This window comes from Idiotropiscis lumnitzeri, chromosome 14 (genome assembly GCF_059441095.1).
Source record: "Idiotropiscis lumnitzeri isolate Australia: NSW breed Sydney's pygmy pipehorse chromosome 14, RoL_Ilum_1.0, whole genome shotgun sequence".
Lineage (NCBI taxonomy): Eukaryota > Metazoa > Chordata > Actinopteri > Syngnathiformes > Syngnathidae > Idiotropiscis > Idiotropiscis lumnitzeri.
In genome coordinates, this window is record NC_142404.1 from 1,979,766 (window position 1) to 2,004,673 (window position 24,908).

The window sequence follows — 24,908 nt, forward strand, 5'->3', positions numbered from 1 at the left end:
CACACCTGCTCGGCGTTTCTCACCTTGGGCAACTCCAGAGTGGAAGAGTGTCCAACCCCTCTCAAGAGGACTGGTACCAGAGCCCAAGCTATATCTAGTCGGAATTTCTCTGCCTCGCACACCAGCTCAGGCTCCTTCCCCGCCAGAGAGGTGACATTTCATGTCCCAAGAGCTAGTTTCTGTAGCCGGGGATCAGAGCGCCAAGGTCCCTGCCTCTTGCCACTGCCCGACTCACATGGCACTCAACCCCTTTGGCCACTCCCACAAGTGGTGAGCCCATGGGAAGGGTGACCCATGTTGCCTTTTCGGGCTGTGCATGGGTGCAGGCCTGGCCACCAGGCGCTTGCCGACGAGCCCCACTTCCAGACCTGGCTCCAGAGGGGGGCCCCGGTGACCCGCGTCCGGGCAAGGGAAAACGTGGTCCAAAAATGTTGTGCTTCATAAGGGGGTGTGGTGAGCCGTGCTTTGTCTGGACCCTCACCTAGGACCTGTTTGCCATGGGTGACCCTACCAGGGGCAAAAGCCCCCGACAACTTAGCTCCTAGGATCATTGGTACACGCAAACCCCTCCACCACGGTAAGGTGACGGCTCACGGGGGTTGTTAATTTCCATCCACAGGCAAAGGGTCAGCAGCGAAGGTAATATCCACATTCGCCTCCACGCTTGAGCCAGGAGAACTCATTGAGTGTTCCTCTTCACTTACTTGTTGGGGACAAAACTCCTCAGCGGTAGGGTTAAGATTTCACCCTTTGAGATCCACAGCCGATTGCGGGGCTGGCTTAGTCCCAGGCTTGGGCATGTCATACACAACAGTAAATCCATCTTGATTTACTGATGGGAACTGGAATTCCATCTTTTCATCACTGTCATGCAGATGATCTGCCTCCTCAACTTCAGGACCTGGGTTATTCTGGAAGAGTTTGTCAGATGCTTGCCTTTGAACAGTCGGAGAGACTTCGTCGACATCAACAGACTTTGAAGCTTCAAGGTAGGAGCAAATCTCGGTGCAATGTCCACTCTGGACCTTCGGAGGTGAGTGGAGTCACCTCATATACTGGAGAGTAAATTATGTGTTTCACCACTTTGTAGACCATTTGACTCCACTTGTCAGCAAGTTTGTGTTTTCCTCAAATGCCAACATTTTTTACCAGAACATGATCACCAACTTGTAAGGTGGATTCTCTGACCTTCAAGTCATACCTGTTTGTTACGTAGTGCTGTTTTGTCACTATGCTCGACAGCCAGTCTGTAACTCTCCTCCAGTGTTTCCCTGAGGTTTTTCACATAGTCACTGTGTGAGACTTTCCTTCTTCCTTCTGGATGTAATCCAAAAGCTACATCAAAAGGCAGATTGGGTGTCTCCCATACATTAACTGGTAAGGGGAAAATCCAGTCGTGTCGTTTTTTGTGATGTTATAAGCGTGGACCAATGGCTGAACATGGTCACGCCACCTTACTTTATCTTCTTCCTCAATGGTCGCAAACATTGCCAGCGGAGTCCGATTGAAACATTCTACTGGATTTCCACGCGGATGGTAGGGTGTCATCCTTGATTTCTTTATTCGCAAGAGGTCACAGAGACTTTTGATGACTGCTGATTCGAAGTTGCAACCTTGATCGCTATGCAAGCGCTCAGGTATGCCAAAGTATACCAGGAAATTATTCCACAGTGCCTTGGCCACTGTCTTCTCTTTTCGGTCCTCGGTGGGTCCTGCGACCGCATATTTTGTGAAGTGGTCGGTTATCACAAGTATGGTCTTTGTACCACGGCTATCTGGCTCCAAAGAGAGGTCGTCCATGCACACCAACTCCAGTGGCCTGGTGGTTCTTATGTTGATAAGGGGAGCAGTCCTCTCTGCCTTCGCCTTGTGTCTGAGACACCTTTCACATCTCCTGATCTTTTCCTCAACATCAGAACACATTCTTGGCCAATAAAACCGTCCACATACCAAATCCACAGTCCTCTCGTACCCCAAATGACCGACATTATCATGGAGACTCACCAGTGTGATGTTTCTGTACGTACTTCTTTAGGAGAACGAGCCCTGTACAAGACTTAATCTTGTAATATCAGCTGGTCTTGAACTCTGAGCAATAACCGGACCTCCCTTGACTCTTTTTGTCGAAGACGGTAAGTCAGGCGTTTTCCTTCTTGGATAATGTCTATTACTCTGTTGATTGTTGGATCACTTCTCTGCTCCACAGCCCAATCATGATGAGACATTCTGGAAAGTGTGTCAGATCCAGGGAAGAAGTCGGACTGTGCATACTGAAGGGAAATTGCATTTCACAATAGCTGATGAGCGTTCACAATTTTCTTCCATTCTAGAGAATGTGTCGAGCTGATGTCTCTCACAAACGGCTTTGACAGCCTCTTTTGGGAAAGATTCCTCATTTCCATCGTTCAAAAACTTGGACATAAACTGTCGACCCGTTCATCCTCAATCACCGCACTCTCGTCATCTTCTGTAGGAGCATGAACATGTTTTGACAGCCCATCTGCGTCTTGATTTCTTTTGCGAGCTCTGTATCGGATGCTAAAATTGAAATTGGACAAATCAGCAAGCCATCTATGACCACAGGCGTCCAGTTTGGCAGAGGTCAAAATGTAGGTCAGAGGATTATTGTCTGTCAGCACAATGATTTCAACTCCAGCTAGGTAATCCACAAATTTATCAGTGATTGCCAACTTAAGACTGAGGAACTCAAGCTTGTGAGCGGGGTACCTGCGTTCACAATTAGACAACCCTCGACTGGCTTATGCGATGACTTTCAGTTGACCGTCTTGCTCTTGATACAGGGCAGCTCAGAGTCCAGGTGAACTGGCGTCTGTGTGGAGTATGTTGGACTTTTTGGAGTCAGCAAATCCCAACACAAGTGTAGATGTTAATCGTCCAATGAGGGTTTTAAATGCCTCCTCACATGAGGGTGTCCATTTTTCATGAAAAGGAATCATCTATTCAGCACGAGAAAATGGCTCTTGACCTTTGGAGCACCCGTTTTTACTTTCTTTGGAAAAACATATCCAGCATTAGGTTGTTTAATGGCTTAGCAATCTTGGAGTAGTCTTTAACAAACCTATAGTATCCTGTAAAGCCAAGGAATGATTTAAACTCTGAGATCTTGTTTGGACGCGGCCACGTTGTTAGTGCAGCAATCTTTTAGGGGTCAGTTTCTATACCATGTTCTGAAACTATGAGTCCTAGGTATCTCACAGCCTTCATAAAGAAGTGACATTTTCTCCTGAGACAATTTGAGGCCAAACTCCCTCAATCGGTTCAGCACTTTGAAAAGCCTTTCCTCATGTTGCTCTAGGTTCACGACAACTTCATCTGACATTTCACACGTTGCTAATCCTTGATCATGGAGGAGGAGACGTCACTTTCGGCGCGACAGGACGTCACTTTCGGCGCGACATCTTTTCCTCCGCTTTTATCCACCGAGCGAGTAAACGCAACTATGGTTTCGTGCACCACCACATGCAACACTTGCACCATTCTCATGGAAAGACTCTCCCTGCTAGAGGGACGTGTCCGCCAGCTAGAGCAGAGTAATGTGGTAAGCGTAAACGTGGCGGACACGACTGTTAGCACGGGTTGTAGCCAACCTGCTATTCTGGTTAGCATTGGCCGTAAACGGCTTGCTAATCGCGGTGAGCCTGTTAAGACACATAGCAGTTCCATTCCACCTCGGTCTCATGGCTCCCGCACCTTAGTGATAGGTGACTCCATTACCCGCAACATTAAACTTGAAAATCCAGCCACAGTAATGTGTATTCCTGGGGCCAGAGCATCCGACATAGAAGCTAATCTTATGGAGCTAGCGCGCAAGACACCTATACACCAGCGCAGTGCAAACAACGCTAGCTATTCAGATATAGTGATACACGTTGGCTCCAATGACACTAGGATGAAGCAATCAGAGATCACAAAGAAAAACATAGCAAGGACTTGTGATCTCGCCAGAAAGATGAGTCGGCATCGAGTAATTGTCTCTGGCCCCTTGCCTGCGAGAGGCAATGATGAGAGGTTTAGTAGATTATTCTCGCTAAATAAGTGGCTGGCTAGTTTTTGTAGTGAGCAGGGACTGCAGTTTATAGATAACTGGCCTTCTTTCTGGGGCCGACCCGACCTGCTGAGGATGGACGGCCTTCACCCTAACTGGGAAGGCGCCATCACTCTTTCTAGAAACATAGATTATTGTTTGAGCCTTCCATGACTATTCATATTAGAGCAGGTCGGGCTGCAGGCGAATAGTGAGCCTGTAAGGAAGGGTATGGAGTCTGTAAGGCTAGAGCTAACTAGCGCGATGCTAGACTTAGACAACACACATAGCTTTTCTTCTAGATTTGAGCGCTACACACCATACGCTGTTACATCTCATACTGATATAATTTCTACTGAGGTGGCAATACATGATGGGTTTAAGCATTCCTCCTCGGTCGGTTTTATTGACGACGAGCCGTTCTCTCAAAATAATAGCACTCGAAAGCTGGTAAATAACTATCGGATTCCGACCGTCAGAATTTCTCGCCGCGTTTATAGTCGCTCGAGGTACAATCCGGGACCTAGGCAAGGCAATCTCCTTAATATTATGACCAGGAGTCCTGTTGCGCGGAATAACTTAGATAGACCTATTTTACTGAAACTCGGTTTTTTAAATATTAGATCGCTTTCATCGAAAGCCTTGTTAATTAATGACCTTATTAGAGACCATAATCTTAACATGATTGGTCTTTGCGAGACCTGGTTAAAACCGAATCAGTTTTTACCGCTAAATGAGGCTTCGCCTCCAAACTTCGTGAGCTCGCATGTTGCGCGCCCTCAAAAGAAAGGCGGGGGTGTAGCCCTCATTTCTGAATCTAACCTAAAACTTAGTCCTCGTTTTAGCAATTCCTTTAAAACATTTGAAGTTCTCATTATGCGATCCTCAGCCGAGCTGCCGTTTTATCTTGCCGTTCTTTATCGTCCACCTGGCTCTTACTCCGGCTTTTTAGATGAATTTTCTGAATTCGTAGCTGATTTAGTAACTCATGCGGATAATATACTTATCATGGGCGACTTCAACATTCATATGAATCTCCCGTCGGAACCACTTACCGTGGCGTTTCGGACAATCATTGATATGTTTGGTTTCACGCAAATAATAAATGAAGCAACGCATATAAATGGCAACACGCTAGATTTGGTATTAACCCGAGGCTTAGCATCTTCAAAAATAATTGTATTACCATATACCAGTGCTATATCTGACCATTACTTTATCAAATTTGAAGTCTTGGCTCACTGTCATCGTTCTGACCATAATCAAAATTATAGCAGCCGTAACATTAGCTCCTCAACCATCGTTGCGTTCTCTGAGCTACTCCCTTTAGCAACTGCTTCGTTTCCTAATTATATTGGTACGATTGATGATCTCACAAACAACTTTAATGTCGCTTTGTTAAATGCGCTTGACTCCGTCGCGCCTTTAAAAACTAAAACTCGTCCAAAGAGGCTTACTCCGTGGTTTACAGAGGAAACGCGCGTACTGAAACGATCTTGTAGGAAGCTTGAGCGCAAATGGCGTGCAACCAAACTTGAGGTCTTCCGTCAGGCATGGTGCGATAGTTTACTAATATACAAAGAAGCGCTTAATCTAGCCAAAACTAATTATTATTCTAGATTAATTGTCTTACATAAAAACAACCCTAAATATTTATTTGATACCGTAGCAATGCTAACGCAACAGCGACCAACCTCGGATAGCTCTTCCTATTCAGCTCACGATTTTATGCAATTTTTTACTCAGAAGATAGAATGTATTCGTGATGAGATTAAAGACACTGTTCTTAAAATTCCGTCGAATTCCGCGATAAATGGTGTTAATAGGGACATTAGGGCTGATGACTGTCCGATAACCTTATGTCAATTTAAAAAAATATCTCTTGAGAGCCTAACAAAATTGGTTAGTGCGGCAAAACCGACAACTTGTGTGCTCGATCCGCTTCCTGGCAAACTAATTAAAGAACTGTTTACGACCCTAGGACCGTCTGTTTTAAATATAATTAATCTATCACTTACCACGGGTGTAGTACCAGCAGCTTTTAGGACCGCCGTTATCCGACCGTTACTTAAGCAACCAAACCTTGACCCAGAGAGTCTCAACAACTATAGGCCGGTTTCAAATCTTCCGTTTATTGCAAAAATTCTTGAAAAAGTCGTAGCGCAGCAACTTAATGAATATATGACTGCTAATAATCAATTTGAACCTTTCCAATCGGGTTTTAGAGCCGACCACTCTACTGAGACGGCCCTTGCTAAAGTTACTAATGATCTTCTCATAGCTTTGGACGCCGACACCTCATCAATATTACTCTTACTCGATCTTAGTGCCGCTTTTGATACCGTTGATCATAACATATTATTAAAACGCCTTGAAACGTGTGTTGGCATTTCAGGTTCAGCGCTTTCTTGGTTTAATTCGTATCTGTCGGAGAGGACGCACCGTGTAATTCATGGCAATACGACTTCCGATCTTTGTAAGATCACATGTGGAGTTCCGCAGGGATCGGTACTTGGACCTCTATTGTTTAGCATCTATATGCTACCGCTTGGTGATATTATACGGAAATATAACATTAGTTTTCACTGTTATGCTGATCATACGCAATTATACATGCCGTTGGATATAACGAATCCGCGCGACTGCTATAAATGAGAGTCGTGCCTTGCCGAAATTAAACAATGGATGTCTTTCAATTTTTTGCGTCTTAACTCAGATAAAACCGAGATGCTCATCATTGGACCAGCGCGTCATCGGTACCTTTTCAAAGACACCACTCTGAATATCGATAAATGTAATATTACCCAAAAGGATTCAACAAAAAATCTCGGTGTCATATTTGACGCAACTATGTCATTTCAAATGCACATTAAAAATATTACTCGAACTGTGTTTTTTCATCTGCGTAACATTGCTAAAATTCGCCCAATTCTATCAACGTGTGACGCGGAAATCTTAATCCATGCGTTTGTTACGTCTCGCCTCGACTATTGTAACGCTTTGCTCTCGGGTCTCCCCATGTCTAGTATTAAAAGTCTGCAGTTAGTTCAAAATGCAGCAGCTAGACTATTAACTAAGACGAGAAAGTTTGATCATATTACCCCGATATTAGCCAATTTGCATTGGCTTCCGGTCCACTTGAGATGTGATTTTAAAGTTCTGCTACTTACTTTTAAAATATTGCACGGCTTAGCACCTTCCTATCTCGTTGACCTCGTGGTACCATATGTTCCGTGCCGAAACCTTCGCTCACAAAATGCTGGTCTTTTAGTGATCCCGCGAGCCAAAAAGAAGTCCGTAGGTTCTAGAGCGTTCTCTATTCGGGCACCAATGCTTTGGAATGCACTACCCTCAGATATTAGAGGCGCCACTTCAGTAGAAATGTTCAAAACACTATTAAAGACGCATTTATACTCTTGTGCATTTAGCTGAAATATTTGTTGGCCTGTTTACTACCGCTTTTTTTTCTCTTTTGTTTTCTTTTCTGCCCCCTTTTCCCCCGGCTGGGGGATTAGGTGACGGTGACCCACTAGGAAGTTTAAGGCATTGACCAACTGGGCATGCACCTGTTCCAGTGATGTCGTCTTCCTGCCGCGCGACATTTGATCAATTTATTTATATACTTTAGCATCTAATTTAATTATTTGTTGGCCTGTTTACTGCCGGTTCTTCTCTTTTCTGCCCCCTCCTTCCCCTGCTTGGGAATTAGGTGATGGGGACATGCTTTGAAGATTATGGCACTGACGAACCGGGAAGGGACCTGCTCTGCCGAAGTCGTCTTCATGCAGCGCCTTTTCTGATTTCCTTATATTTCAGCACTTCATTGAACTACTTGTTGGCCTGTTTGCTATTTCTGTTCTTTCTTTTCTGTTCCCAATTCCCCGAATTAGGTGATGGCGATTCACTTGGAAGTGGCTGTACTGAATTTACACCAACTGACTGGTACAAGATCGAAGGCTCATCTTCGGATATGCTGCCATGGATATTACGACCTTGGATGAGGACCCACTCCACTGAAGTCATCTTCCTGCAGCACTTCATTCAATTGCCTCTTATATTATCTCATCTATTATTGCATAGCATCATTGTATGTGTCAAATGTTGCCCAGTTGGCATCCATTGCAGCCTGGTCATCCTGGAAGGGGGATTCCCCCATCTGTGGTCCCTTCTCAGGGTTTCTCACTTTTCCCCTAATGAGGTTTTGTGAGTTTTTCCTTGCCCTCCTGGGGGTTAAGATCGGGGATGTCGATTGTGGCTATGTAAAGCCCTTTGAGACTGTCTGTGATTAAGGGCTATACAAATAAAATTGACTTGACTTGACTTGACTAGGGCAGAGGTATTCAATTAAAAGTCACAGAGGTCCACGACGAAAATTTCTTCCAATTAAAAGGTCCGAACCAAAGTCCAACTTCCCTTAATGTCTAGCCTATGTTCACATTTTTTATATAATTTCAATATTTAGTGATTTTCAACAGAGCGCACTTATATACTAAATATTTAGCAATGTTCCCATTAAACACCTTTGCCAGTCAAACATTCAAGAAAATGTGGCTCCAGGAACTTAAGTTTGCCACTTCCAGAAAACAACAGTAAAATATCTCCTGCAGAATTCTATCAAGTGCTAAGCATTGCGTTAACATCTTTTACCTTTTTTTTCTTAAATCAAAGAGTTATCAGCCTAAAAAAAGACGGAAAGCCTGATTATTCAAGTAAAACAGGTCAACATGTTCAGTACACAATCAATAAAAATGGCTGACCTCATGAAAAACTAATTCAAAATGAGCTTTGACACCACCTTTCCTTTTGAATATTTTTTTTAACTTCTCTTAATGAGAAAAATGAGTTTGTGACTGCCCTGCCAGTGACTTAATTCTGGGTTGGAACGGAGTCAGGGCCATTGGGATTTGGTAGATTATTTCACACATCTGGCCTTTGTGTTTTCCTTTAAATAATGTTTGTGCAACCGTATTTAAGCACTCCTTCACAACTTCCCCATCACTGATTGTTTTTTTTATGTTTCCCCAAAATCCATGATACTTTTAGTGAACATTCGTTTGCATGCCGCTGGGCTCTAAACGAAAATGTAAAAATCTGTTATACTGCACTTGAAGTTCGATGTTTTTGCGTGAGCTCACCTCAAACTTCAGCGGATAACTTTGCAAAAAAGGGCGGTGCTTTGTTTCGTAGTGGCGCTTCGCAATGTTGCAACGGTTTCGGAGCATATGATGCACTGGTTTTGAATCGGCTGCAGCCAGAACGAAACTAAATTTCTGCGTCCATTCATTTAAAACAACACGCATCGACCTTGCTAACTTTTTAGCAAGGCATACTGTCAGCAGCACTCTCTTCCGTTCTGCTGTGCAATTGGCAGTGAATCGTAAACAAAAGATCTGATTGGCTCAAATCAGTGACGCCTTTTCCGTATTAACTAGAATTGCAGCACCAACGTTTGCAAATACGCCCTGAAAAAAATTCATCATAGATTGGTCATGGATCCGGTCCGAACCATCGCGCGGTTCGGATCCGGACCGCGGCCCGCCATTTAGTGATGCCTGCTCTAGGGTATTGGAAAAAACAATGAACTCGTCCAGGAATACCAGCACTTCTTTGTGATTTAGCGATCCCATGCATTTTTCCATGACTCGTTGGAAAGTGCTGGGAGCATTAGTTACTCCCTGAGGCATCCGATTGAATTCCCAAAAACTCATCGGCGTGACAAAGGCAGTCTTATGTTTGTCCTCTTCCTCCATTTCTACCTGGAAATAGCCCAGTGCTTCTCAAGTCACGCCTCCCTACCAAGAACAAAACAATTCGCACACCCCCCCATTTCTAATGTACATTTCCTTGGTATATTGATGTTCGATTATGTCAATAAATAAATAAATAATTCCCTTAGCAAAGCTAGATTGTAAGAAATATAATTTGGTGAACTAATATTTTGAGGCTCTCGAAACTCAGTACTCTGTGGTGCAAATATTGATGAGATGATAAATATTTACTAGACGTTTGACGTTGAACCTTTTCGTCGTGATGATGTCATCCGTTTCTGTCATCCGGTCTGAGAGCGTCTGCTAAATTGCTAACGTAGCCGTCGTCTTGTTTTATTTTTCGATACGTAATGATTGCAATACAACATTTATGTTCAGAGCCGCTGGCTCTCCGTCCAAACGCGGTTCGAGTCAGACTACTGTTAAAAGTCGAGCGTACATCAAAGCACTTATTAGTCTGTAATTCATTTTAGCGATCAGCACTCTTAGCGCTTCCTCGGTCGCCTCCTCGTTGAAAACACAACTTGTTGTGGGTTATTTATTTTTCTTTACGCAGCTCATTACTGCTGCTGTGCACGGACTTAGATATAGTAGAAATAAAGCTCATACTGCTGCGACGCAGACTTGGATATAGTAGAAATAAAGCTCATACTGCTGCGACCAAGATAGCTTGTCTGCTAGGATTCAAGTCGCGCCGAAGGAAATTACTTCCGGGACAACGAGCGGCTGGGCGACGCTTTTTTTTTTTTTTTTTTAAATTAGTATTGCGTGACCTACTGCGTAAACTTGGGGCACAAACCACAGCTTTGACTATCTCAAAATTGTTGCCTGGGATTGCAATTTCAGTTCCAAAACAATCGTTTAGCCATACTACGGCAGAAGAATAGCAGGTAGCCCAGGGTCAGACGCGCCCCCCTCAGCATCGCAGGGGGGCGCCCCACTATTTGAGAATCACTGTAATAGCCTGACTTTCAGTCCATAACAGAAAACCATTTCGTTCCTGACAGGGATGCAAATGCCTCTTCAATGTGTGCCAAAGCATACGCATCTTTAATTGTCTGATTATTCAATTTCCTGTAATCCACACTTTGGCGAATTTGTCCATTTTTCTTTTTCATTACAACAATTGGAGAAGCAAACTGACTCTCTGACTCCCTTATGATGTTTGCATCATCAAGCTCTTTCAGATGTAGACGGACCGTCTCACAATCAGAGGGATGGATGGACCTTGCTCTTTGTTTGAAAGGCGTTGGGTCAGAAAGGCGGATCTTGTGCTTCACTGCAGTGATGTGTCCATATTCAAGGTCTCCCTTTGCAAAAACTTCAGGGATTGAATTCAACTTCATGGCAATCTTGTCTTTCCATTCCTCTGACAAAGGGAAATCTGCAAAATCGAAGTGGATTAAGTTTTCAGGATCCACTTGACCAGCTGTGAAACAATGTGCAGAAGTGCTGTTCTGGTTTGAGCCTCGGGGTTCCACTGTAATATTACTGGTGCTGGTTAACGGGGTGATGGGAAGTGGTACTGAGAGTTCTGCCAGTGTTCAATGAGCTGGTACTATAATGTCATGAGCTGACTCATTCTTAAGAAGAATTGGGATTTTAAATGAGGTCTATCATGGACTTGCCATGACATAACTACAAAATGTCAAGCCCCCTGGTAGTCTTGAATTGGTGGGGGGCTCTACTAGAAGAGGCATGCCCTGAACAGAGGGGACTCGTCTTGCACGGCCATTGACAGCCATTTTCTTTCCTGCTGGAATGATTATTGTATCTTTAGACTGAAGCTTCACTCTGCCAATATGACCAATCTGTTGTATCTTGTTTAAATAGATGCTCTGCAAATGCCTGACCACCGAGGCATATTCACAGTCTGGGGAAATTTCAATTTTTTTACTAAAACCTTCATACAAGATGTCAAGGGTGTTTGTGCCGACAAGAACCGGAACTTGCACACTTGATCCAAGATCAGGAACAACCAGAGCTAGTATTGTGACCACTTTGGGCTCTCCTACAAAGTGTTTTGGAAATCCTATGTCAACTTCAGTACGAACAAGTTGGCCTGCTGCTCCTTCTATGTGTAAGAGATCCTCGATGGGAATGATGGGATGGGATGGGATGGTAAGTGGGTTTCATGAAAATTAGATTTGGAAATTAGAAATCCCTTTATTGTCATTGTACTCAAGTGTGCAACGAGATTAGAGGGAGAGAGAAAAGATTTGTTTATAGTTGTGACCTGTGAACCTCCATCCATTAAACAGTTTTGCTCAACTCCGCCAATTGTGACTTTGGCAACATGTCTTCCCAATAACCTTCTTGTAAGCTGGTGATTTGCTGCTGAGGTAGGGTGACATTTGGTTTCACACTAAGTTTGACTCGGGAATCTTTCGTTAATACTCTGTTCCGGTATGTCCCGTTACTGGGACCTGGTCCAGTTTAAAGACTGTTTTGCGATCCAGTTATCCTGCTTGAGTTTGAGTTCCGCATATTTTTGGTCTACAAGGGCTTTGTTCATGGGCTTGTCACAGTTCCTGGCGATGTGGCCATCTTCACCGCACTTGAAACAAAACCAGGCTTTTGGTTGGGGTCTTGAATTGGGAGTGCTCTGTGGCATGACTTGATGAAATTGGGCTTCAACCACTGGTTCGGCTGGTTCCGAAATGTTATCACGTTTCTTATGTTTTTTTGTGTTTCTTGTTGGTGAGCTGCATTTGTAACTGGGCTACTTGAGCTCTCAAACTCTCAATTTCAGCGATATATGACTGGTCTTGGGAGAACCAAAACGACGCTGCATTCTATCACTTTTTGATGCTCGCCTGTTGTCTTCAGTATGAACCTGTAGTAAGAGCTCAGCAAAGCGAGGACGGACTTCATTTTTTAGCTCCATCTTTAGGACCAAGCTGTGGTCCCAGCAGCCATGTTTGAACTCCTTTATAAAGTGTCGGTCAGCATTCACTTGTTTTGTGCCATCTCTTTTCACAGCAGTGCAGAGGAGACTGCAGTCGCTGAAGATAATCAGACGGCTTCTCTCCTGGATTTTAATCAGTGTTCAAAAACCTTGCAAACATCCCCTCACCATCTTCAACAAGCCCAAATGCAGAATCAAGTGGCCGAATATAATGTCTGGGATGTGAAGAGGTACCGAGCTGCCTTACAACATCTGAAGCTGGGGGAAGCAGGCTCTCCAGTATTTTTCTTCGTTGAACATTGATTGAAAGACTGTCATCATTGAACATTAATTCTGCATGCAAAGACCATGTCTCATAATCCGCCTCTCCTGGTGGCTTGGGGATTTTACCAGATAATGTCCTCATCCATTTGGAGTCACTGGGCTGACTTTTGATGACATGTTCCACTACGACGCATTGCACTTCAAGTGGGGTTGTTACTTCATAACTCAGGGTTGGAACTGTTTGGCTTATAGGTACTATTCTTTTCTTTTTAATTGGACTGGGTTCATTTAGTTTTGGTGTTGTGGCCGTTGCAAGTAGTGGAAGGGACTTTTTTTCTGTAGATTTGTTCCCTCTTTTGTGAACCAAAGGTGTGGTGCTGTTGTCAGAGTGGGAATTATTGTCGGAGTCACCACTATCACTGGAATCGGTGGAGGACATGCACAAGAGAGGTGCGGTTTGGTCAGTAGATGAAGTAAGTGTCGGAACATGGTCTACCCTGTCATGATCCGTCGGCTGCGTCTCCAGCGAGTGGGCGTGGCCCGGCGGCTCCGCTCCGGGAAGCGGCCACGAGCGAGTCGCGCTCCCGATCGCCACAGCTGAGTGTCATTAGGACACCACTCAATGGACTACTTAAGCAGCCGACGCGGACATACCCGCGTCGGATTATTATCCTGCGTTGCTCATGCTCTTGTTCACAGTTTGTTCTGCTCGCGATTTGCTCTTGTTCTGGTGTTTGCGTTTTGATGTTTTGTTTATCACCAGCTACTTATCGGCTCGCTTTAAGTTTGTCGCCTCAATTGGATTTTGTCTTCACCCTTTCGTGGTAAGCATTGTTTTTCGGTCTCTTGCGTTGCAAGCGTTTTCTGTTGATTCGTTATCCTTTTCCTGGAGTGACTCGGTCTCCCAGCGTTTTGTGTTTCGCCTATCCGGCGGTTGTACTCATAGAACCCTTGCGGTTACTAAATTTATAGATATCTACCTCATAGTGATTGTTGTGTGTTGCTTGACGGCCTCCAATAAACATCCTGTTAATCCCTACCTCCTGAGTCTGCGCTTAAGGGTCCACCTACCACCGCTTTCCAGCCTCGGCTGGGAAGCGGTCCCGACAGAATAATCCGACCATGGATCCCGCTGACTCAGCGAAGGTATATTCAGCTATAGCCAGTCAAGGACGCATGATAGGGCAGCAGGCGTCCGAACTCGCGACGCTGCGCGATGCGGTCGGCCAGCTGACCCACCAGCTCACGAGCCTCGGCGCCCATCTGGGCACCTTGGCAGCCCCTGTCGCCCCGGTCACGTGGCGGCCCCGACCGGGCAACCGGTCGCGGGCATGCCGTTCCGAGAGCCCAGTTTGCCCCATTCCAACCGCTATGGCGGAGAGCCGGGCCTCTGCGGTCCCTTTATCCATCATTGCCGGCTGATCTTTGACCAGCAACCCCTTACCTACGCTGACGATAAGGCGAAGGTAGCGTTCATGATGAGCCTCCTGACTGGCCAAGCTAGCGCATGGGCAATGGCCGTGAGCAACGCGCGCCCGGAAGTCCGCTCTTCGTTCCCCGCGTTCATTACGGAGTTCGAGAGGGTGTTTCACCACCCGATTCGGGGAAAGGAAGCAGGAGCGGAACTTTTGGACTGCACGCAAGGCTCCCGTTCGGTAGCGGACTACTCTATCGCCTTCCGGGTCCGCGCCGCCGAGAGTGGCTTCGACGACTGCGCCCTGCGGACGGTGTTCCGGAAAGGGTTGAGCCCCGCCCTCAAGGACGAGCTGGCGGTGCGAGACGACGCCGAGACCTTGGAGGAGCTCATCACCCTGGCCATCCGGCTCGACAATCGTCTGCGAGAGCGCCGTAGCGAGCGAGGGTTGGAGCTGCGACGCCACGAGCCGCCACGCCACCAGGTGTTCGAGCCACTGCCAGCCGACGAGCCGATGCAGCTGGGAGCCAGCCGCCTCGACAACCGGGAGCGAGAGAGACGCCGTGGTTCCGGGGCTTGCTTCTACTGCGGTCTCCAGGGTCACCGAGCGGTCACCTGCCCCCGCCGAGCCAACCGTCGAGGGTCGCCCGCTCGTCGCGAGGAGCGCTGTGAGTCCGCGGTCGCTTCCACCGCGAGCTCCAACCCCCGAGCGGAGCAGCCTGAGGTCCCAGAGAACGGGCCGGTCCAGACCGGCAACACACGGAGGTTGGAGGTGGAGGCGGAACTCATAGGTCGAAACACCACAATTAAAATCCGGGCGTTAATCGATTCGGGAGCGGATGACTGCTTCATAGACGCAGGGTTAGTCGCCCAACTCGGGTGCACCGTCACGGACCTCGACCGGTCCGAGAAGCTGTGCGACCTTCGCGGTCGCTTGTTAGCCGACATTCGGCGGTTAACCGAGCCCCTAACTCTAAAACTTTCCGGTAACCACATAGAGAGGCGCTCATTTTTTGTAATGCCGGCTAGAGCAGCCCCGGTCGTCCTAGGGATCCCGTGGCTAAAAGCACATAACCCGGATATCGACTGGGGTCGGCTAGCGATCCAAAGCTGGAGCCCTTTCTGTTACGCTCATTGCCTACGGTCGGCCGAAGAGGGCCGCCAAATTAATGTAGTCCCGAACAAAGCGGTCAATCTCGAAAACGTGCCGGCAATTTACCATGACCTCCGCGCCGTGTTCAGCAAGGAGCGCGCCAAATCCTTGCCTCCACACCGCCTGTACGACTGCGCGATCGACCTTCCGAATCCGGTACTCCCCTCAGTTCGCCTTTACAATATCTCCCAGCCCGAGCAAGGCGCCGTGAAAGACTACATCACCGAATCGCTGGCCGCGGGTCTGATTCGCCCCTCCACATCCCCGGTCGGGGCGGGTATGTTTTTTGTGGAGAAAAAAGATAAGAGCTTGCGACCATGCGTCGATTACAAGGAGTTAAAAGCGATCACGATCAAGAATAGATACCCGCTGCAGTTACTGGACTCCGCGTTCGCCCCCTTACAGTCCGCTACCATCTTTTCGAAACTAGACCTGCGAAGCGCCTATCACTTGGTCCGGATCAGGGAGGGCGACGAGTGGAAGACCGCGTTCAAAACCCCCCTCGGGCACTTAGAATATTTAGTTATGCCTTTTGGCTTGTCCAACGCCCCAGCCGTATTCCAAGCGCTCATAAACGACGTCCTGAGGGACATGCTGAACACATGTTGCTTCGTTTACCTGGACGACATCCTGATTTTTTCCCGCACCGTTGGCGAGCACCAACGGCACGTTCGCGCCATTCTGCAGCGGCTGCTCGAAAATAAGCTCTTTGTAAAAGCCGAAAAATGCGAGTTCCACAAAGCCTCCGTTCCCTTCCTGGGGTTCATAGTAGAAAATGGACAGCTCAAGGCCGACCCGGCCAAGACTCGTGCGGTGGTGGACTGGCCGGTGCCAGCCACCCGCAAACAACTCCAACGCTTCCTGGGCTTCGCGAACTTTTACAGACGATTTATTAAAGACTATAGCCGCCGGGCCCTGCCGCTCACCCGCCTCACGTCCACAAAGACTCGCTTCACATGGGACGGTATCGCCGAAGCAGCGTTTACGAGCCTGAAAGAGGCTTTCACTAACCCGCCTGTGCTTCACCACCCTAACTCTGATCTTCCCTTTGTCGTAGAGGTGGACGCCTCTGATTCAACGGTCTCCGGTCGACCAGCGACTCCACCCCTGCGCCTTCTTCTCTCGCCGACTCACGCCTGCGGAGGCGAACTACGACGTGGGCAACCGGGAGCTTCTGGCCGTGGTTCTGGCTCTCCAGGAGTGGCGGCACTGGCTGGAGGGCACCAAGGAACCGTTTACCATCTTCACCGATCACAAGAACTTATCCTACATCCGCTTCATGAAGAGACGCAACCCCCGACTAGCGCGCTGGGCGCTTCTCCTCAGTCGCTTCAACTACACCATGACCTACCGCCCCGGCGTCCGGAACACCAAACCCGACGCGTTGTCCCGCATCCACGACCCCTGGGAGGAAGAGGAAGGTCCTCCGAGCGTGGTGCCGGCCCACCGATTGGTGGGGGGCGTGCAGTGGGCAATGGAGCAGAGGATCCAGGAGGCGCAGGAGGACGGCGGCGCTCCAGCGGGATGCCCCTCGGGAAGACTGTACGTGCCCACGCAACACCGGTCGGAGGTGATCGAGTGGGGACACGCTTCCAAGCTGGCCTGCCATCCGGGAGTTCGCCGCACTCTAGGACTGATCACAGTTCATTTCCCGCGTCTGGAAGCTCTTTTGCCGGTCCCTGGGGGCCACCCCGAGCCTGTCTTCCGGCTATCATCCCCAGACCAACGGGCAGTCAGAGCGGGCCAACCAGGACCTGGAGTCAGCCCTCCGGTGCGTGTGCCGCGACCAGCCGGCATCCTGGGTCGACCACCTCCCGTGGATCGAGTACGCCCACAACACCTTGGTGTCGTCCGCAACCGGTAGGTCACCGTTCATGACCGCGTACGGCTATCAACCCCCCCTGTTCCCGACGCAGGCCAGCGCCGAGGAAGTCCCCTCGGTTCAGCATCACCTCAAGCGGGCCCACCGGGTTTGGAGGGAGGCGCGGGCGGCGCTGACCCGAACAGCCGAGCGCAACCAGAGGATCGCTGATCGCCGCCGGCGCGCGGCCCCGACTTACAAGGTCGGTGACCAAGTGTGGCTGTCCGCCCGTGACCTAAATTTGGCAGGAGCATCCCGCAAACTGGGGCCGCGCTTCGTGGGTCCCTTCCTGATCGACAAGCTGATCAACCCGGTCTCCGTCCGGCTAAAGCTGCCTCCCACCATGAGGATTCACCCGGTGTTCCACGTCTCGCTCCTCAAGCCTGCACCTACCTGCCCGCTCGTGCCGTCCTCCGCCCCGCCGCCACCTCCTAGGATCATCGACGGCGACCCGGTCTACACCGTCCGAGAGATTTTGGACTCCAGGCGCAGGGGGAGAGGGTTCCAGTACCTGGTTGACTGGGAAGGCTACGGTCCAGAGGAGCGGCAATGGATCCCCCGCTCCTGGATCATGTATCCAGACCTGCTCCGCGACTACCACAACGCCAACCCGTCAAAGCCAGGTGGTCCGCCAAGGGGCGTCCTTTGAGGGGGGGGTACTGTCACGATCCGTCGGCTGCGTCTCCAGCGAGTGGGCGTGGCCCGGCGGCTCCGCTCCGGGAAGCGGCCACGAGCGAGACGCGCTCCCGATCGCCACAGCTGAGTGTCATTAGGACACCACTCAATGGACTACTTAAGCAGCCGACGCGGACATACCCGCGTCGGATTATTATCCTGCGTTGCTCATGCTCTTGCTCATGCTCTTGTTCACAGTTTGTTCTGCTCGCGATTTGCTCTTGTTCTGTTGTTTGCGTTTTGATGTTTTGTTTATCACCAGCTACTTATCGGCTCGCTTTAAGTTTGTCGCCTCAATTGGATTTTGTCTTCACCCTTTCGTGGTAAGCATTGTTTTTCGGTCTCTTGCGTTGCAAGCGTTTTCTGTTGATTCGTTATCCTTTTCCTGGAGTGACTCGGTCTCCCAGCGTTTTGTGTTTCGCCTATCCGGCGGTTGTACTCATAGAACCCTTGCGGTTACTAAATTTATAGATATCTACCTCATAGTGATTGTTGTGTGTTGCTTGACGGCCTCCAATAAACATCCTGTTAATCCCTACCTCCTGAGTCTGCGCTTAAGGGTCCACCTACCACCGCTTTCCAGCCTCGGCTCGGAAAGCGGTCCCGACATACCCGCCACATTACACTTGAGTTGTTCACATTTGCAACATCCACGGGCAGCGAATCAATATTGGCTAATAAGGCTCCTGACTTAAATTCAACAATAATTAATGCTCCACCTAATTGTCTTGGATCTTGAATTTTCCTCAGTCCAGCTTTGGGACCATATTTCTCAAGGGATTCAATAATATCCTGATCTACATCACGGCCTCTAACACCAAACACACATACAGCCAATTTGTCGCCACTATCTGCCATCATCAACTTAAGCAAAACTAAAGTAACCACTACTAAGACTATTCAAATAAAACAGCATGTTGAGTCCAAAATAACAAGCTGAAGTTTACGAATAACCTATGACCCTTGCTCCTGGCTGGGTCGCCACGTTGTAACAAGGGGGTCGGAGGGAGTATGTATGAGACTATGTAACACTATGAAATGTATATATATAACTAATTAGAAGATATTTATCAACAAGTGCAATACCTCACTAATATATTCAGGTTCAACTCAAGGAGAAAGGGAAGGTTAGTATGAAACGGAGAACACAGAAATGTAATTTCTTCAGAAAATACCAAAAAAAAATCACAATGTTTGTCAAAGAAATCACAAAATGAAAACTGAAATTGTCCCTTTACAGCGCATCGCTGCTCGAGACTCACGTAAACGACCTTTTATTTGTTCAGTTTGTGTGTGTGTGGGGGTGTGTGTGCGTGTGCGTGTGCGTGGGCGCGCGTGTGTGTGGGTGGGGGTGCGCGTGTGTGTGTGTGTGGGGGGAGGGGGTGCATGTGTGTGTGTGGTACCCAGGTAGAATGTATGTGTGTATGTAAGGGTGTATAGCTGCACAGTTCAAATCTTATCTGGTCGAGGTGTCGAGCTCCAGAAAGATGAAGATTTAAGCTGGTCTTCAATCCTGTCTTGCATTCGACAAGGACCTTGATTAACGCGGTTCCAGGATGGAGATCCAGCACTCAAAAAAAACAATCCGAGTAAATCACAACAAGCGAAAGAAATCCTCCGGTCAGAGAAATCCTGAACTCTCCCTCAACGCCATCTCAATGAATGAACACAAAAAATACAAAATATATCAGTATTCTTTGCTAAAATATCCTCAGCTCCTCTTAAGGCTGCATCGTGATTCGGTTAGAATCGGCTGTTTTCTAACTGCGTAACAATCAGCATGCAACGCCCATATCGCCATATTGCCTAGATAACGGGGACATAAAGTGCCATCTAGTAACTACTTTAAAGCACTACAGTCATCTCAAAACAGTTCTCATTAAACTCAAGGCATTCAAATGAGAATATTAATCATGAGACTAAAATAACAATAATCAACTGTACTTTTTATAGGGGTTACATCCACCCGCCCTTAATTGGCACGCCCTGCATGTCAACTCACACTCAAACGTCAATAACTGGATCGGTGCAAGAGGAAGGTAGATGAGGAAAATCAAGGGCTTCTGTGAAAGCTTGGTCAAGACTATGCATTATAGACTGCATGGCCAGGATCAAAGGATTTCCAAGGGTTTTGTATGATTGGTTGGTTGACTGGTTGGCCATCTGGCCTCTGATCGTGCTTCATCCCGAGTAGTGACTACTTTAAAGCACTGCAGTCATCTCAAAACAGTTTTCATTAAACTCAAGGCTTTCAAATGAGATTAACCATGAGACTAAAAAAAAGTTTATCAACTGTACGTTCTATAGGGGCTACATACATACGTACTTACGTACACACATACGTACATACGTGCATACACACATATGTACATACACACATACGTACATACACACATACGTACATACACACATACATACATACATAAATATATATATATACATATATATATATATATATATATATATATATATATACATATACATATACATATATATATATATATATATATATATGTGTATGTATGTGTCTATTTTTTTACGGCGAGTGGTTTGTTTACTCATACCAGTTCTTGTTTGCACATTGAGAGGCGTTTTCTGTCCAGTTGCGTCAAGTAGTTGACCTTAAACTGAGACTTCAACTTGGCCTCTGCTGCCGCTATGAAACGCCTGCAAAGACACAATGCTTCATGGATCACATTGAAAGTGTTGCACTGGTCACATCCCAGTGATTGATTTGAATACCTGGCATCTAGACAAAATTCTTTGACTGTTGTTTTTAGTGTCTGTTCGGCCTCAGGATGCAACTTCCTGTGGAGTTCAGCTGCCTTGGTCACGCCTTCCTCCTGTAAGTGGATGCAAACTTCGGACAAATATTTGACCAACTGAAAGTGCAACATTTATGTGTTTGTTTTCTGTGCGCGCACATACAAACAGGGCTGCTATGTTTTCCAGCCTGTTGGAGTTGTACAGCCGATAAGTTCTGTCCTCCCATTGACTTAACACGCTGATGCATGGCTTTTGTTTCTCCAGGGGCAAATACATGTAGTACCTACAGTATATAAACGCATGTAAACATTTATACATTTAAACATATACATCCTCTAATAGCTTTCTCTACAGGCATTTTTCTTTGAAATATTTGTCAAAAATGCCCACAAGCGCCACACTCCAGTCGTGTTGGTTTCCAAGGCCCAGTGGTAACTTGAATAGTGTTTTGTTCTGAGACTTATATATATATATATATATATATATATATATATATACACACGCATATATATATATATATACACGCATATATATATATATACACGCATATATATATATATATATATATATATATATACAAGCTTCAACATCTTTGCAACCAACAAACTCTGATGAAAAACAGCATTCATTACATGAGCAGCATTCGCCGATCAACGAGATACTACTAAGAAATCTGCAATTTCAGGACTGAATGACCACAGGTCTGTTGCTCTCACATTGATTATCATGAAATTCGAAAAATGCCTCATGCTGGACCTCCTGAAGAGCATCCTAGGACTCTTGCAGGCTCTTTCAAATTTTTACCAGAGATGTTTTTTAATGTATTCTCTGAATGAGAAAATTTCCCTCATTACAGCATCCACCTGTTTCCTTCAACGGGGAGCGGTTTATGGGGATGTGTCGTGGACTTCAAGGTCTTGCTGGGGTCTTGAGGGTCTCTGGGTAATAGTGGGGAGGAAGGGGAGGTCTTGTTTGGGAAGTCTTGCGTCTGCCTCTTGCGGCTGAGGGTGGGCCTCTGTGTGCTAAGGCCGAGCTGGCCCGCAGGCTCCTGCACATTACCGCAGTTACCTTGATAACATAACATAGCAAAGACACATAAGCAATTATGGTGAACTGTCCGAAACAATTTCAATCACACACACACACAGCCTGAACCTCGCCACACGTAATCAGTACTGAGAAAGGACTAGTGAAAGTTACAAATAACCTCCTTGTTATTGAAGCAAAGGTTTTTTTATTTGTTACTTGCCTTGATACATTTTAGTGCTGCTGGCAAAAAAATTGACAATTACTTGTTTAAAAAAAAGTTGAAATCTAAATTTATTGTCAGAATATTTGCACCGGCGATGAAGACGTCCTGCAGTTTTTTTAAAATAATGTTAATTACACTGTTATTAGATGACATGAATTAATTTCTATTGAATTCATCAAATGTCGAAAATGTGTGTGCTCTTTTTTTTTTTCTTTTAATTAAGGCCATCATTTTGAAAACTCAAAATTCAAGACTTTAAGGATCCACGAACACCCTGGTGTAGGAGCAAAAATAAATAACTTTATAACAGGAGTCCTCAATTCTGCTCCTCGAGGGGAGGGCCCGTTTTCCATCTCCCCCCGCTGCTACACACCTGATTCAAATGATTATATTATCAGCAAGGTCTACAAAGGCTGCATAAGGATCCTGATCATTTGAATCAGAGTGTTGCAGGAGGGAGAGTTGGAAAACAGGAAGGGCAGTGAACCTCAGCAAACAGGTTTGGAAAAACCCCTGTTTTATAATATACAAGTGTACAATAACACTATGGTATATGCAATAAGGGTGTATTGCTTCACCTACCCAATGAGAACTCAAAAGTTACAGGCTTGTCGCCGATCTTTCTGTCAATCATGGTGGCTTCAAACAACGCCCCAAAGAGCAGGAAGTTTTCTCTGTTCTCAATATTCATCTAAAACATAACCACCCATCTTTAATCAATCTTAAACAATACTTACTTTAAACTTCCCGACAGGAATTGTGTTCTTACTGTAGGTGGACATTCCACAGGTAGAACCTCCGCAGCCGCTTTCCCTTTGTCGTCATCACCTATACCTCCAGATATTCCCCCGGTTCCTCCTCCGCCTGCTGGGGTCTTACTGTCCTTCCCTCCCACCTTTACCACTTTAGCATCCCTTACAGGCTTCACCATTCGGGTAAGTTTGGATTCTGGGCCCGTCCCGCCTGATAGGATCTCCACCGCCAGCTCTACAAAGACACGCCCGCTGGAAGCAGGAATTCATATAATTGATTGATTGTTTCTTTATTCTCCTGATCACCAATATTCTTAACAAACCGATAAGAGACCCCCTCTCCAATGCCCTCGTTAAGTCCGGCAGTGTCATCACCCAGAGAGTTTCGGACAGAGCCGTATAGGTTTATCCAGGCGGGACCAAAAGTTGGCAAAAAACCTATAGAAAAATCAGGGCTAGGGTTATATTTCAGCAAAAAAGATCTTACATCACTAAGATCAGATCCACTGCCTTACCTCTGTCGCCATCCTGCTCATTAGAGATGCGCCTTAGGTCAAAGTAATGAGTTCCGATGGCAACGTCACTCACACTTCCTTCATCCCACACCTATGAGGAAACCACTTTTGGTATGTACACACATGTACAGTGGACGCTAGGACCTTTAACAGTTTGACTGTTCATTATTTGTTCAACCGTCAGTTGGTGTGACTGTTGAACCGAGTCGCTCAATCAAACATTAACTGAATCTCTTAAACACCAACTGTGCGTACTTACTTGCATTGGGCACGTTCATGGGGAAGAAGAATAGGGAGAAGAAGGAGACTAATAAGAAGGAGACAAATAAGACTATAATAAGCCCTAATATGGAAAGCGGATTTGAAATCAGAAATCCCTTTATTGTCATTGGACTCAAGTGTGCAACGGGATTAGAGAGCTCCCCTCTCCAGTGCAATACAACAATAATAAAATATATAAATTAGATAAATAAGAGAATAGTTAGTGCAATGGAAAATAATACTGAATAGGGTATATAAAAACACATCACGTTGCTGTTCTGCAAGGTACGGGTGGTCGTGTGTGTGTGTGTGTGAGTTTAGAATGGAGATGGCTTCTGGGAAGAAACTGTTTCTCAGTCTATTGGTCCTTGATTTGATGCACCTGTAGCGCCTGCCAGAGGGCATCAGGTCGAACAGGTGTGAGTTTGGGTGGGTATTGTCTTTGACGATGACGATTTGAGTAGTAAATTAGCCAGTTAATGATGTATAAACCGTTGGTGTCTCTCCCACTGTGTGTTTTTTTTTAGGACAAGGTCAGGGGGAAACAATTTTCATGAATAAGGCTGAAGGGTCAAAGCCGGAACGGTACAGAAATCGCTGCCGGAGAGGGGGGGACTGACCGGTAAATAAGGGTCAAGTGCCCAGCGCGGTTTCTAATCATCAAACCGTTGCCCAACTAACAAACTTATTTACTTAGTTGTTTAACCATGCTGCCTAAAATTCAGAACTGTCAAATACAAATACTAAACCACAGAAGTGATTTGCAGAACAAAGTTGCTCAACCATCAAAGCCATTTTCTGAACCATCCAACTGAGTTGCATTGTCGTCTAACCCACTTGCACATACGTCCAACAGAGTTGGTCAAAAACTGGGCCTGCAATTTCAAGCTGTTCAACCAAGTTGTCCAACCACTAAACAGAGGTGTTCAACAAAATTTCAAACCAAGTTTCTAAACTGTCCAACAATGGCAGTTGAATCAATTTACTCAACTGTTGAAACAAATGTCGAACCGAAGTGTTAATTCCAAAACATATGGATAGAAAGGCAGAAGCTTTCAGACCTGGATCTTCATCCTCTGGCACAGCGGAGGAAACATCTCTGTGAAGACAATCTGTTCATTCCACACTGGATCTGCGTTGGACTTCTGTGTGGAAGTGCGACCCTTAAATGTTAGACAAAGAAGATGGTGGGGTGTGTTATCTCTTATTTGAGTAGGGATAAAATAGTTTGGGATATTTCATTATAGTTCATTTTTATTTTGGTTTCAGTTGTT

General features: G+C 46.4%; 1 protein-coding gene across 1 annotated transcript in view; it reads right to left on the reverse strand.

Moving 5' to 3' along the window:
- Window positions 1–24,908, reverse strand: part of fer1l6 (fer-1 like family member 6) — a 79,071-nt gene that overhangs the window by 42,802 nt on the left and 11,361 nt on the right. Inside the window, exons 10-18 of the mRNA XM_088315113.1 lie at window positions 24,696–24,797; window positions 23,374–23,464; window positions 23,182–23,296; window positions 22,876–23,110; window positions 22,689–22,797; window positions 21,718–21,922; window positions 21,017–21,137; window positions 20,831–20,931; window positions 20,653–20,755 (exon numbers count right to left, since the gene is read on the reverse strand). Coding sequence (XP_088171239.1) covers window positions 20,653–20,755; window positions 20,831–20,931; window positions 21,017–21,137; window positions 21,718–21,922; window positions 22,689–22,797; window positions 22,876–23,110; window positions 23,182–23,296; window positions 23,374–23,464; window positions 24,696–24,797 — 1,182 coding nt within the window. The remainder of the gene's footprint in view (window positions 1–20,652; window positions 20,756–20,830; window positions 20,932–21,016; window positions 21,138–21,717; window positions 21,923–22,688; window positions 22,798–22,875; window positions 23,111–23,181; window positions 23,297–23,373; window positions 23,465–24,695; window positions 24,798–24,908) is intronic.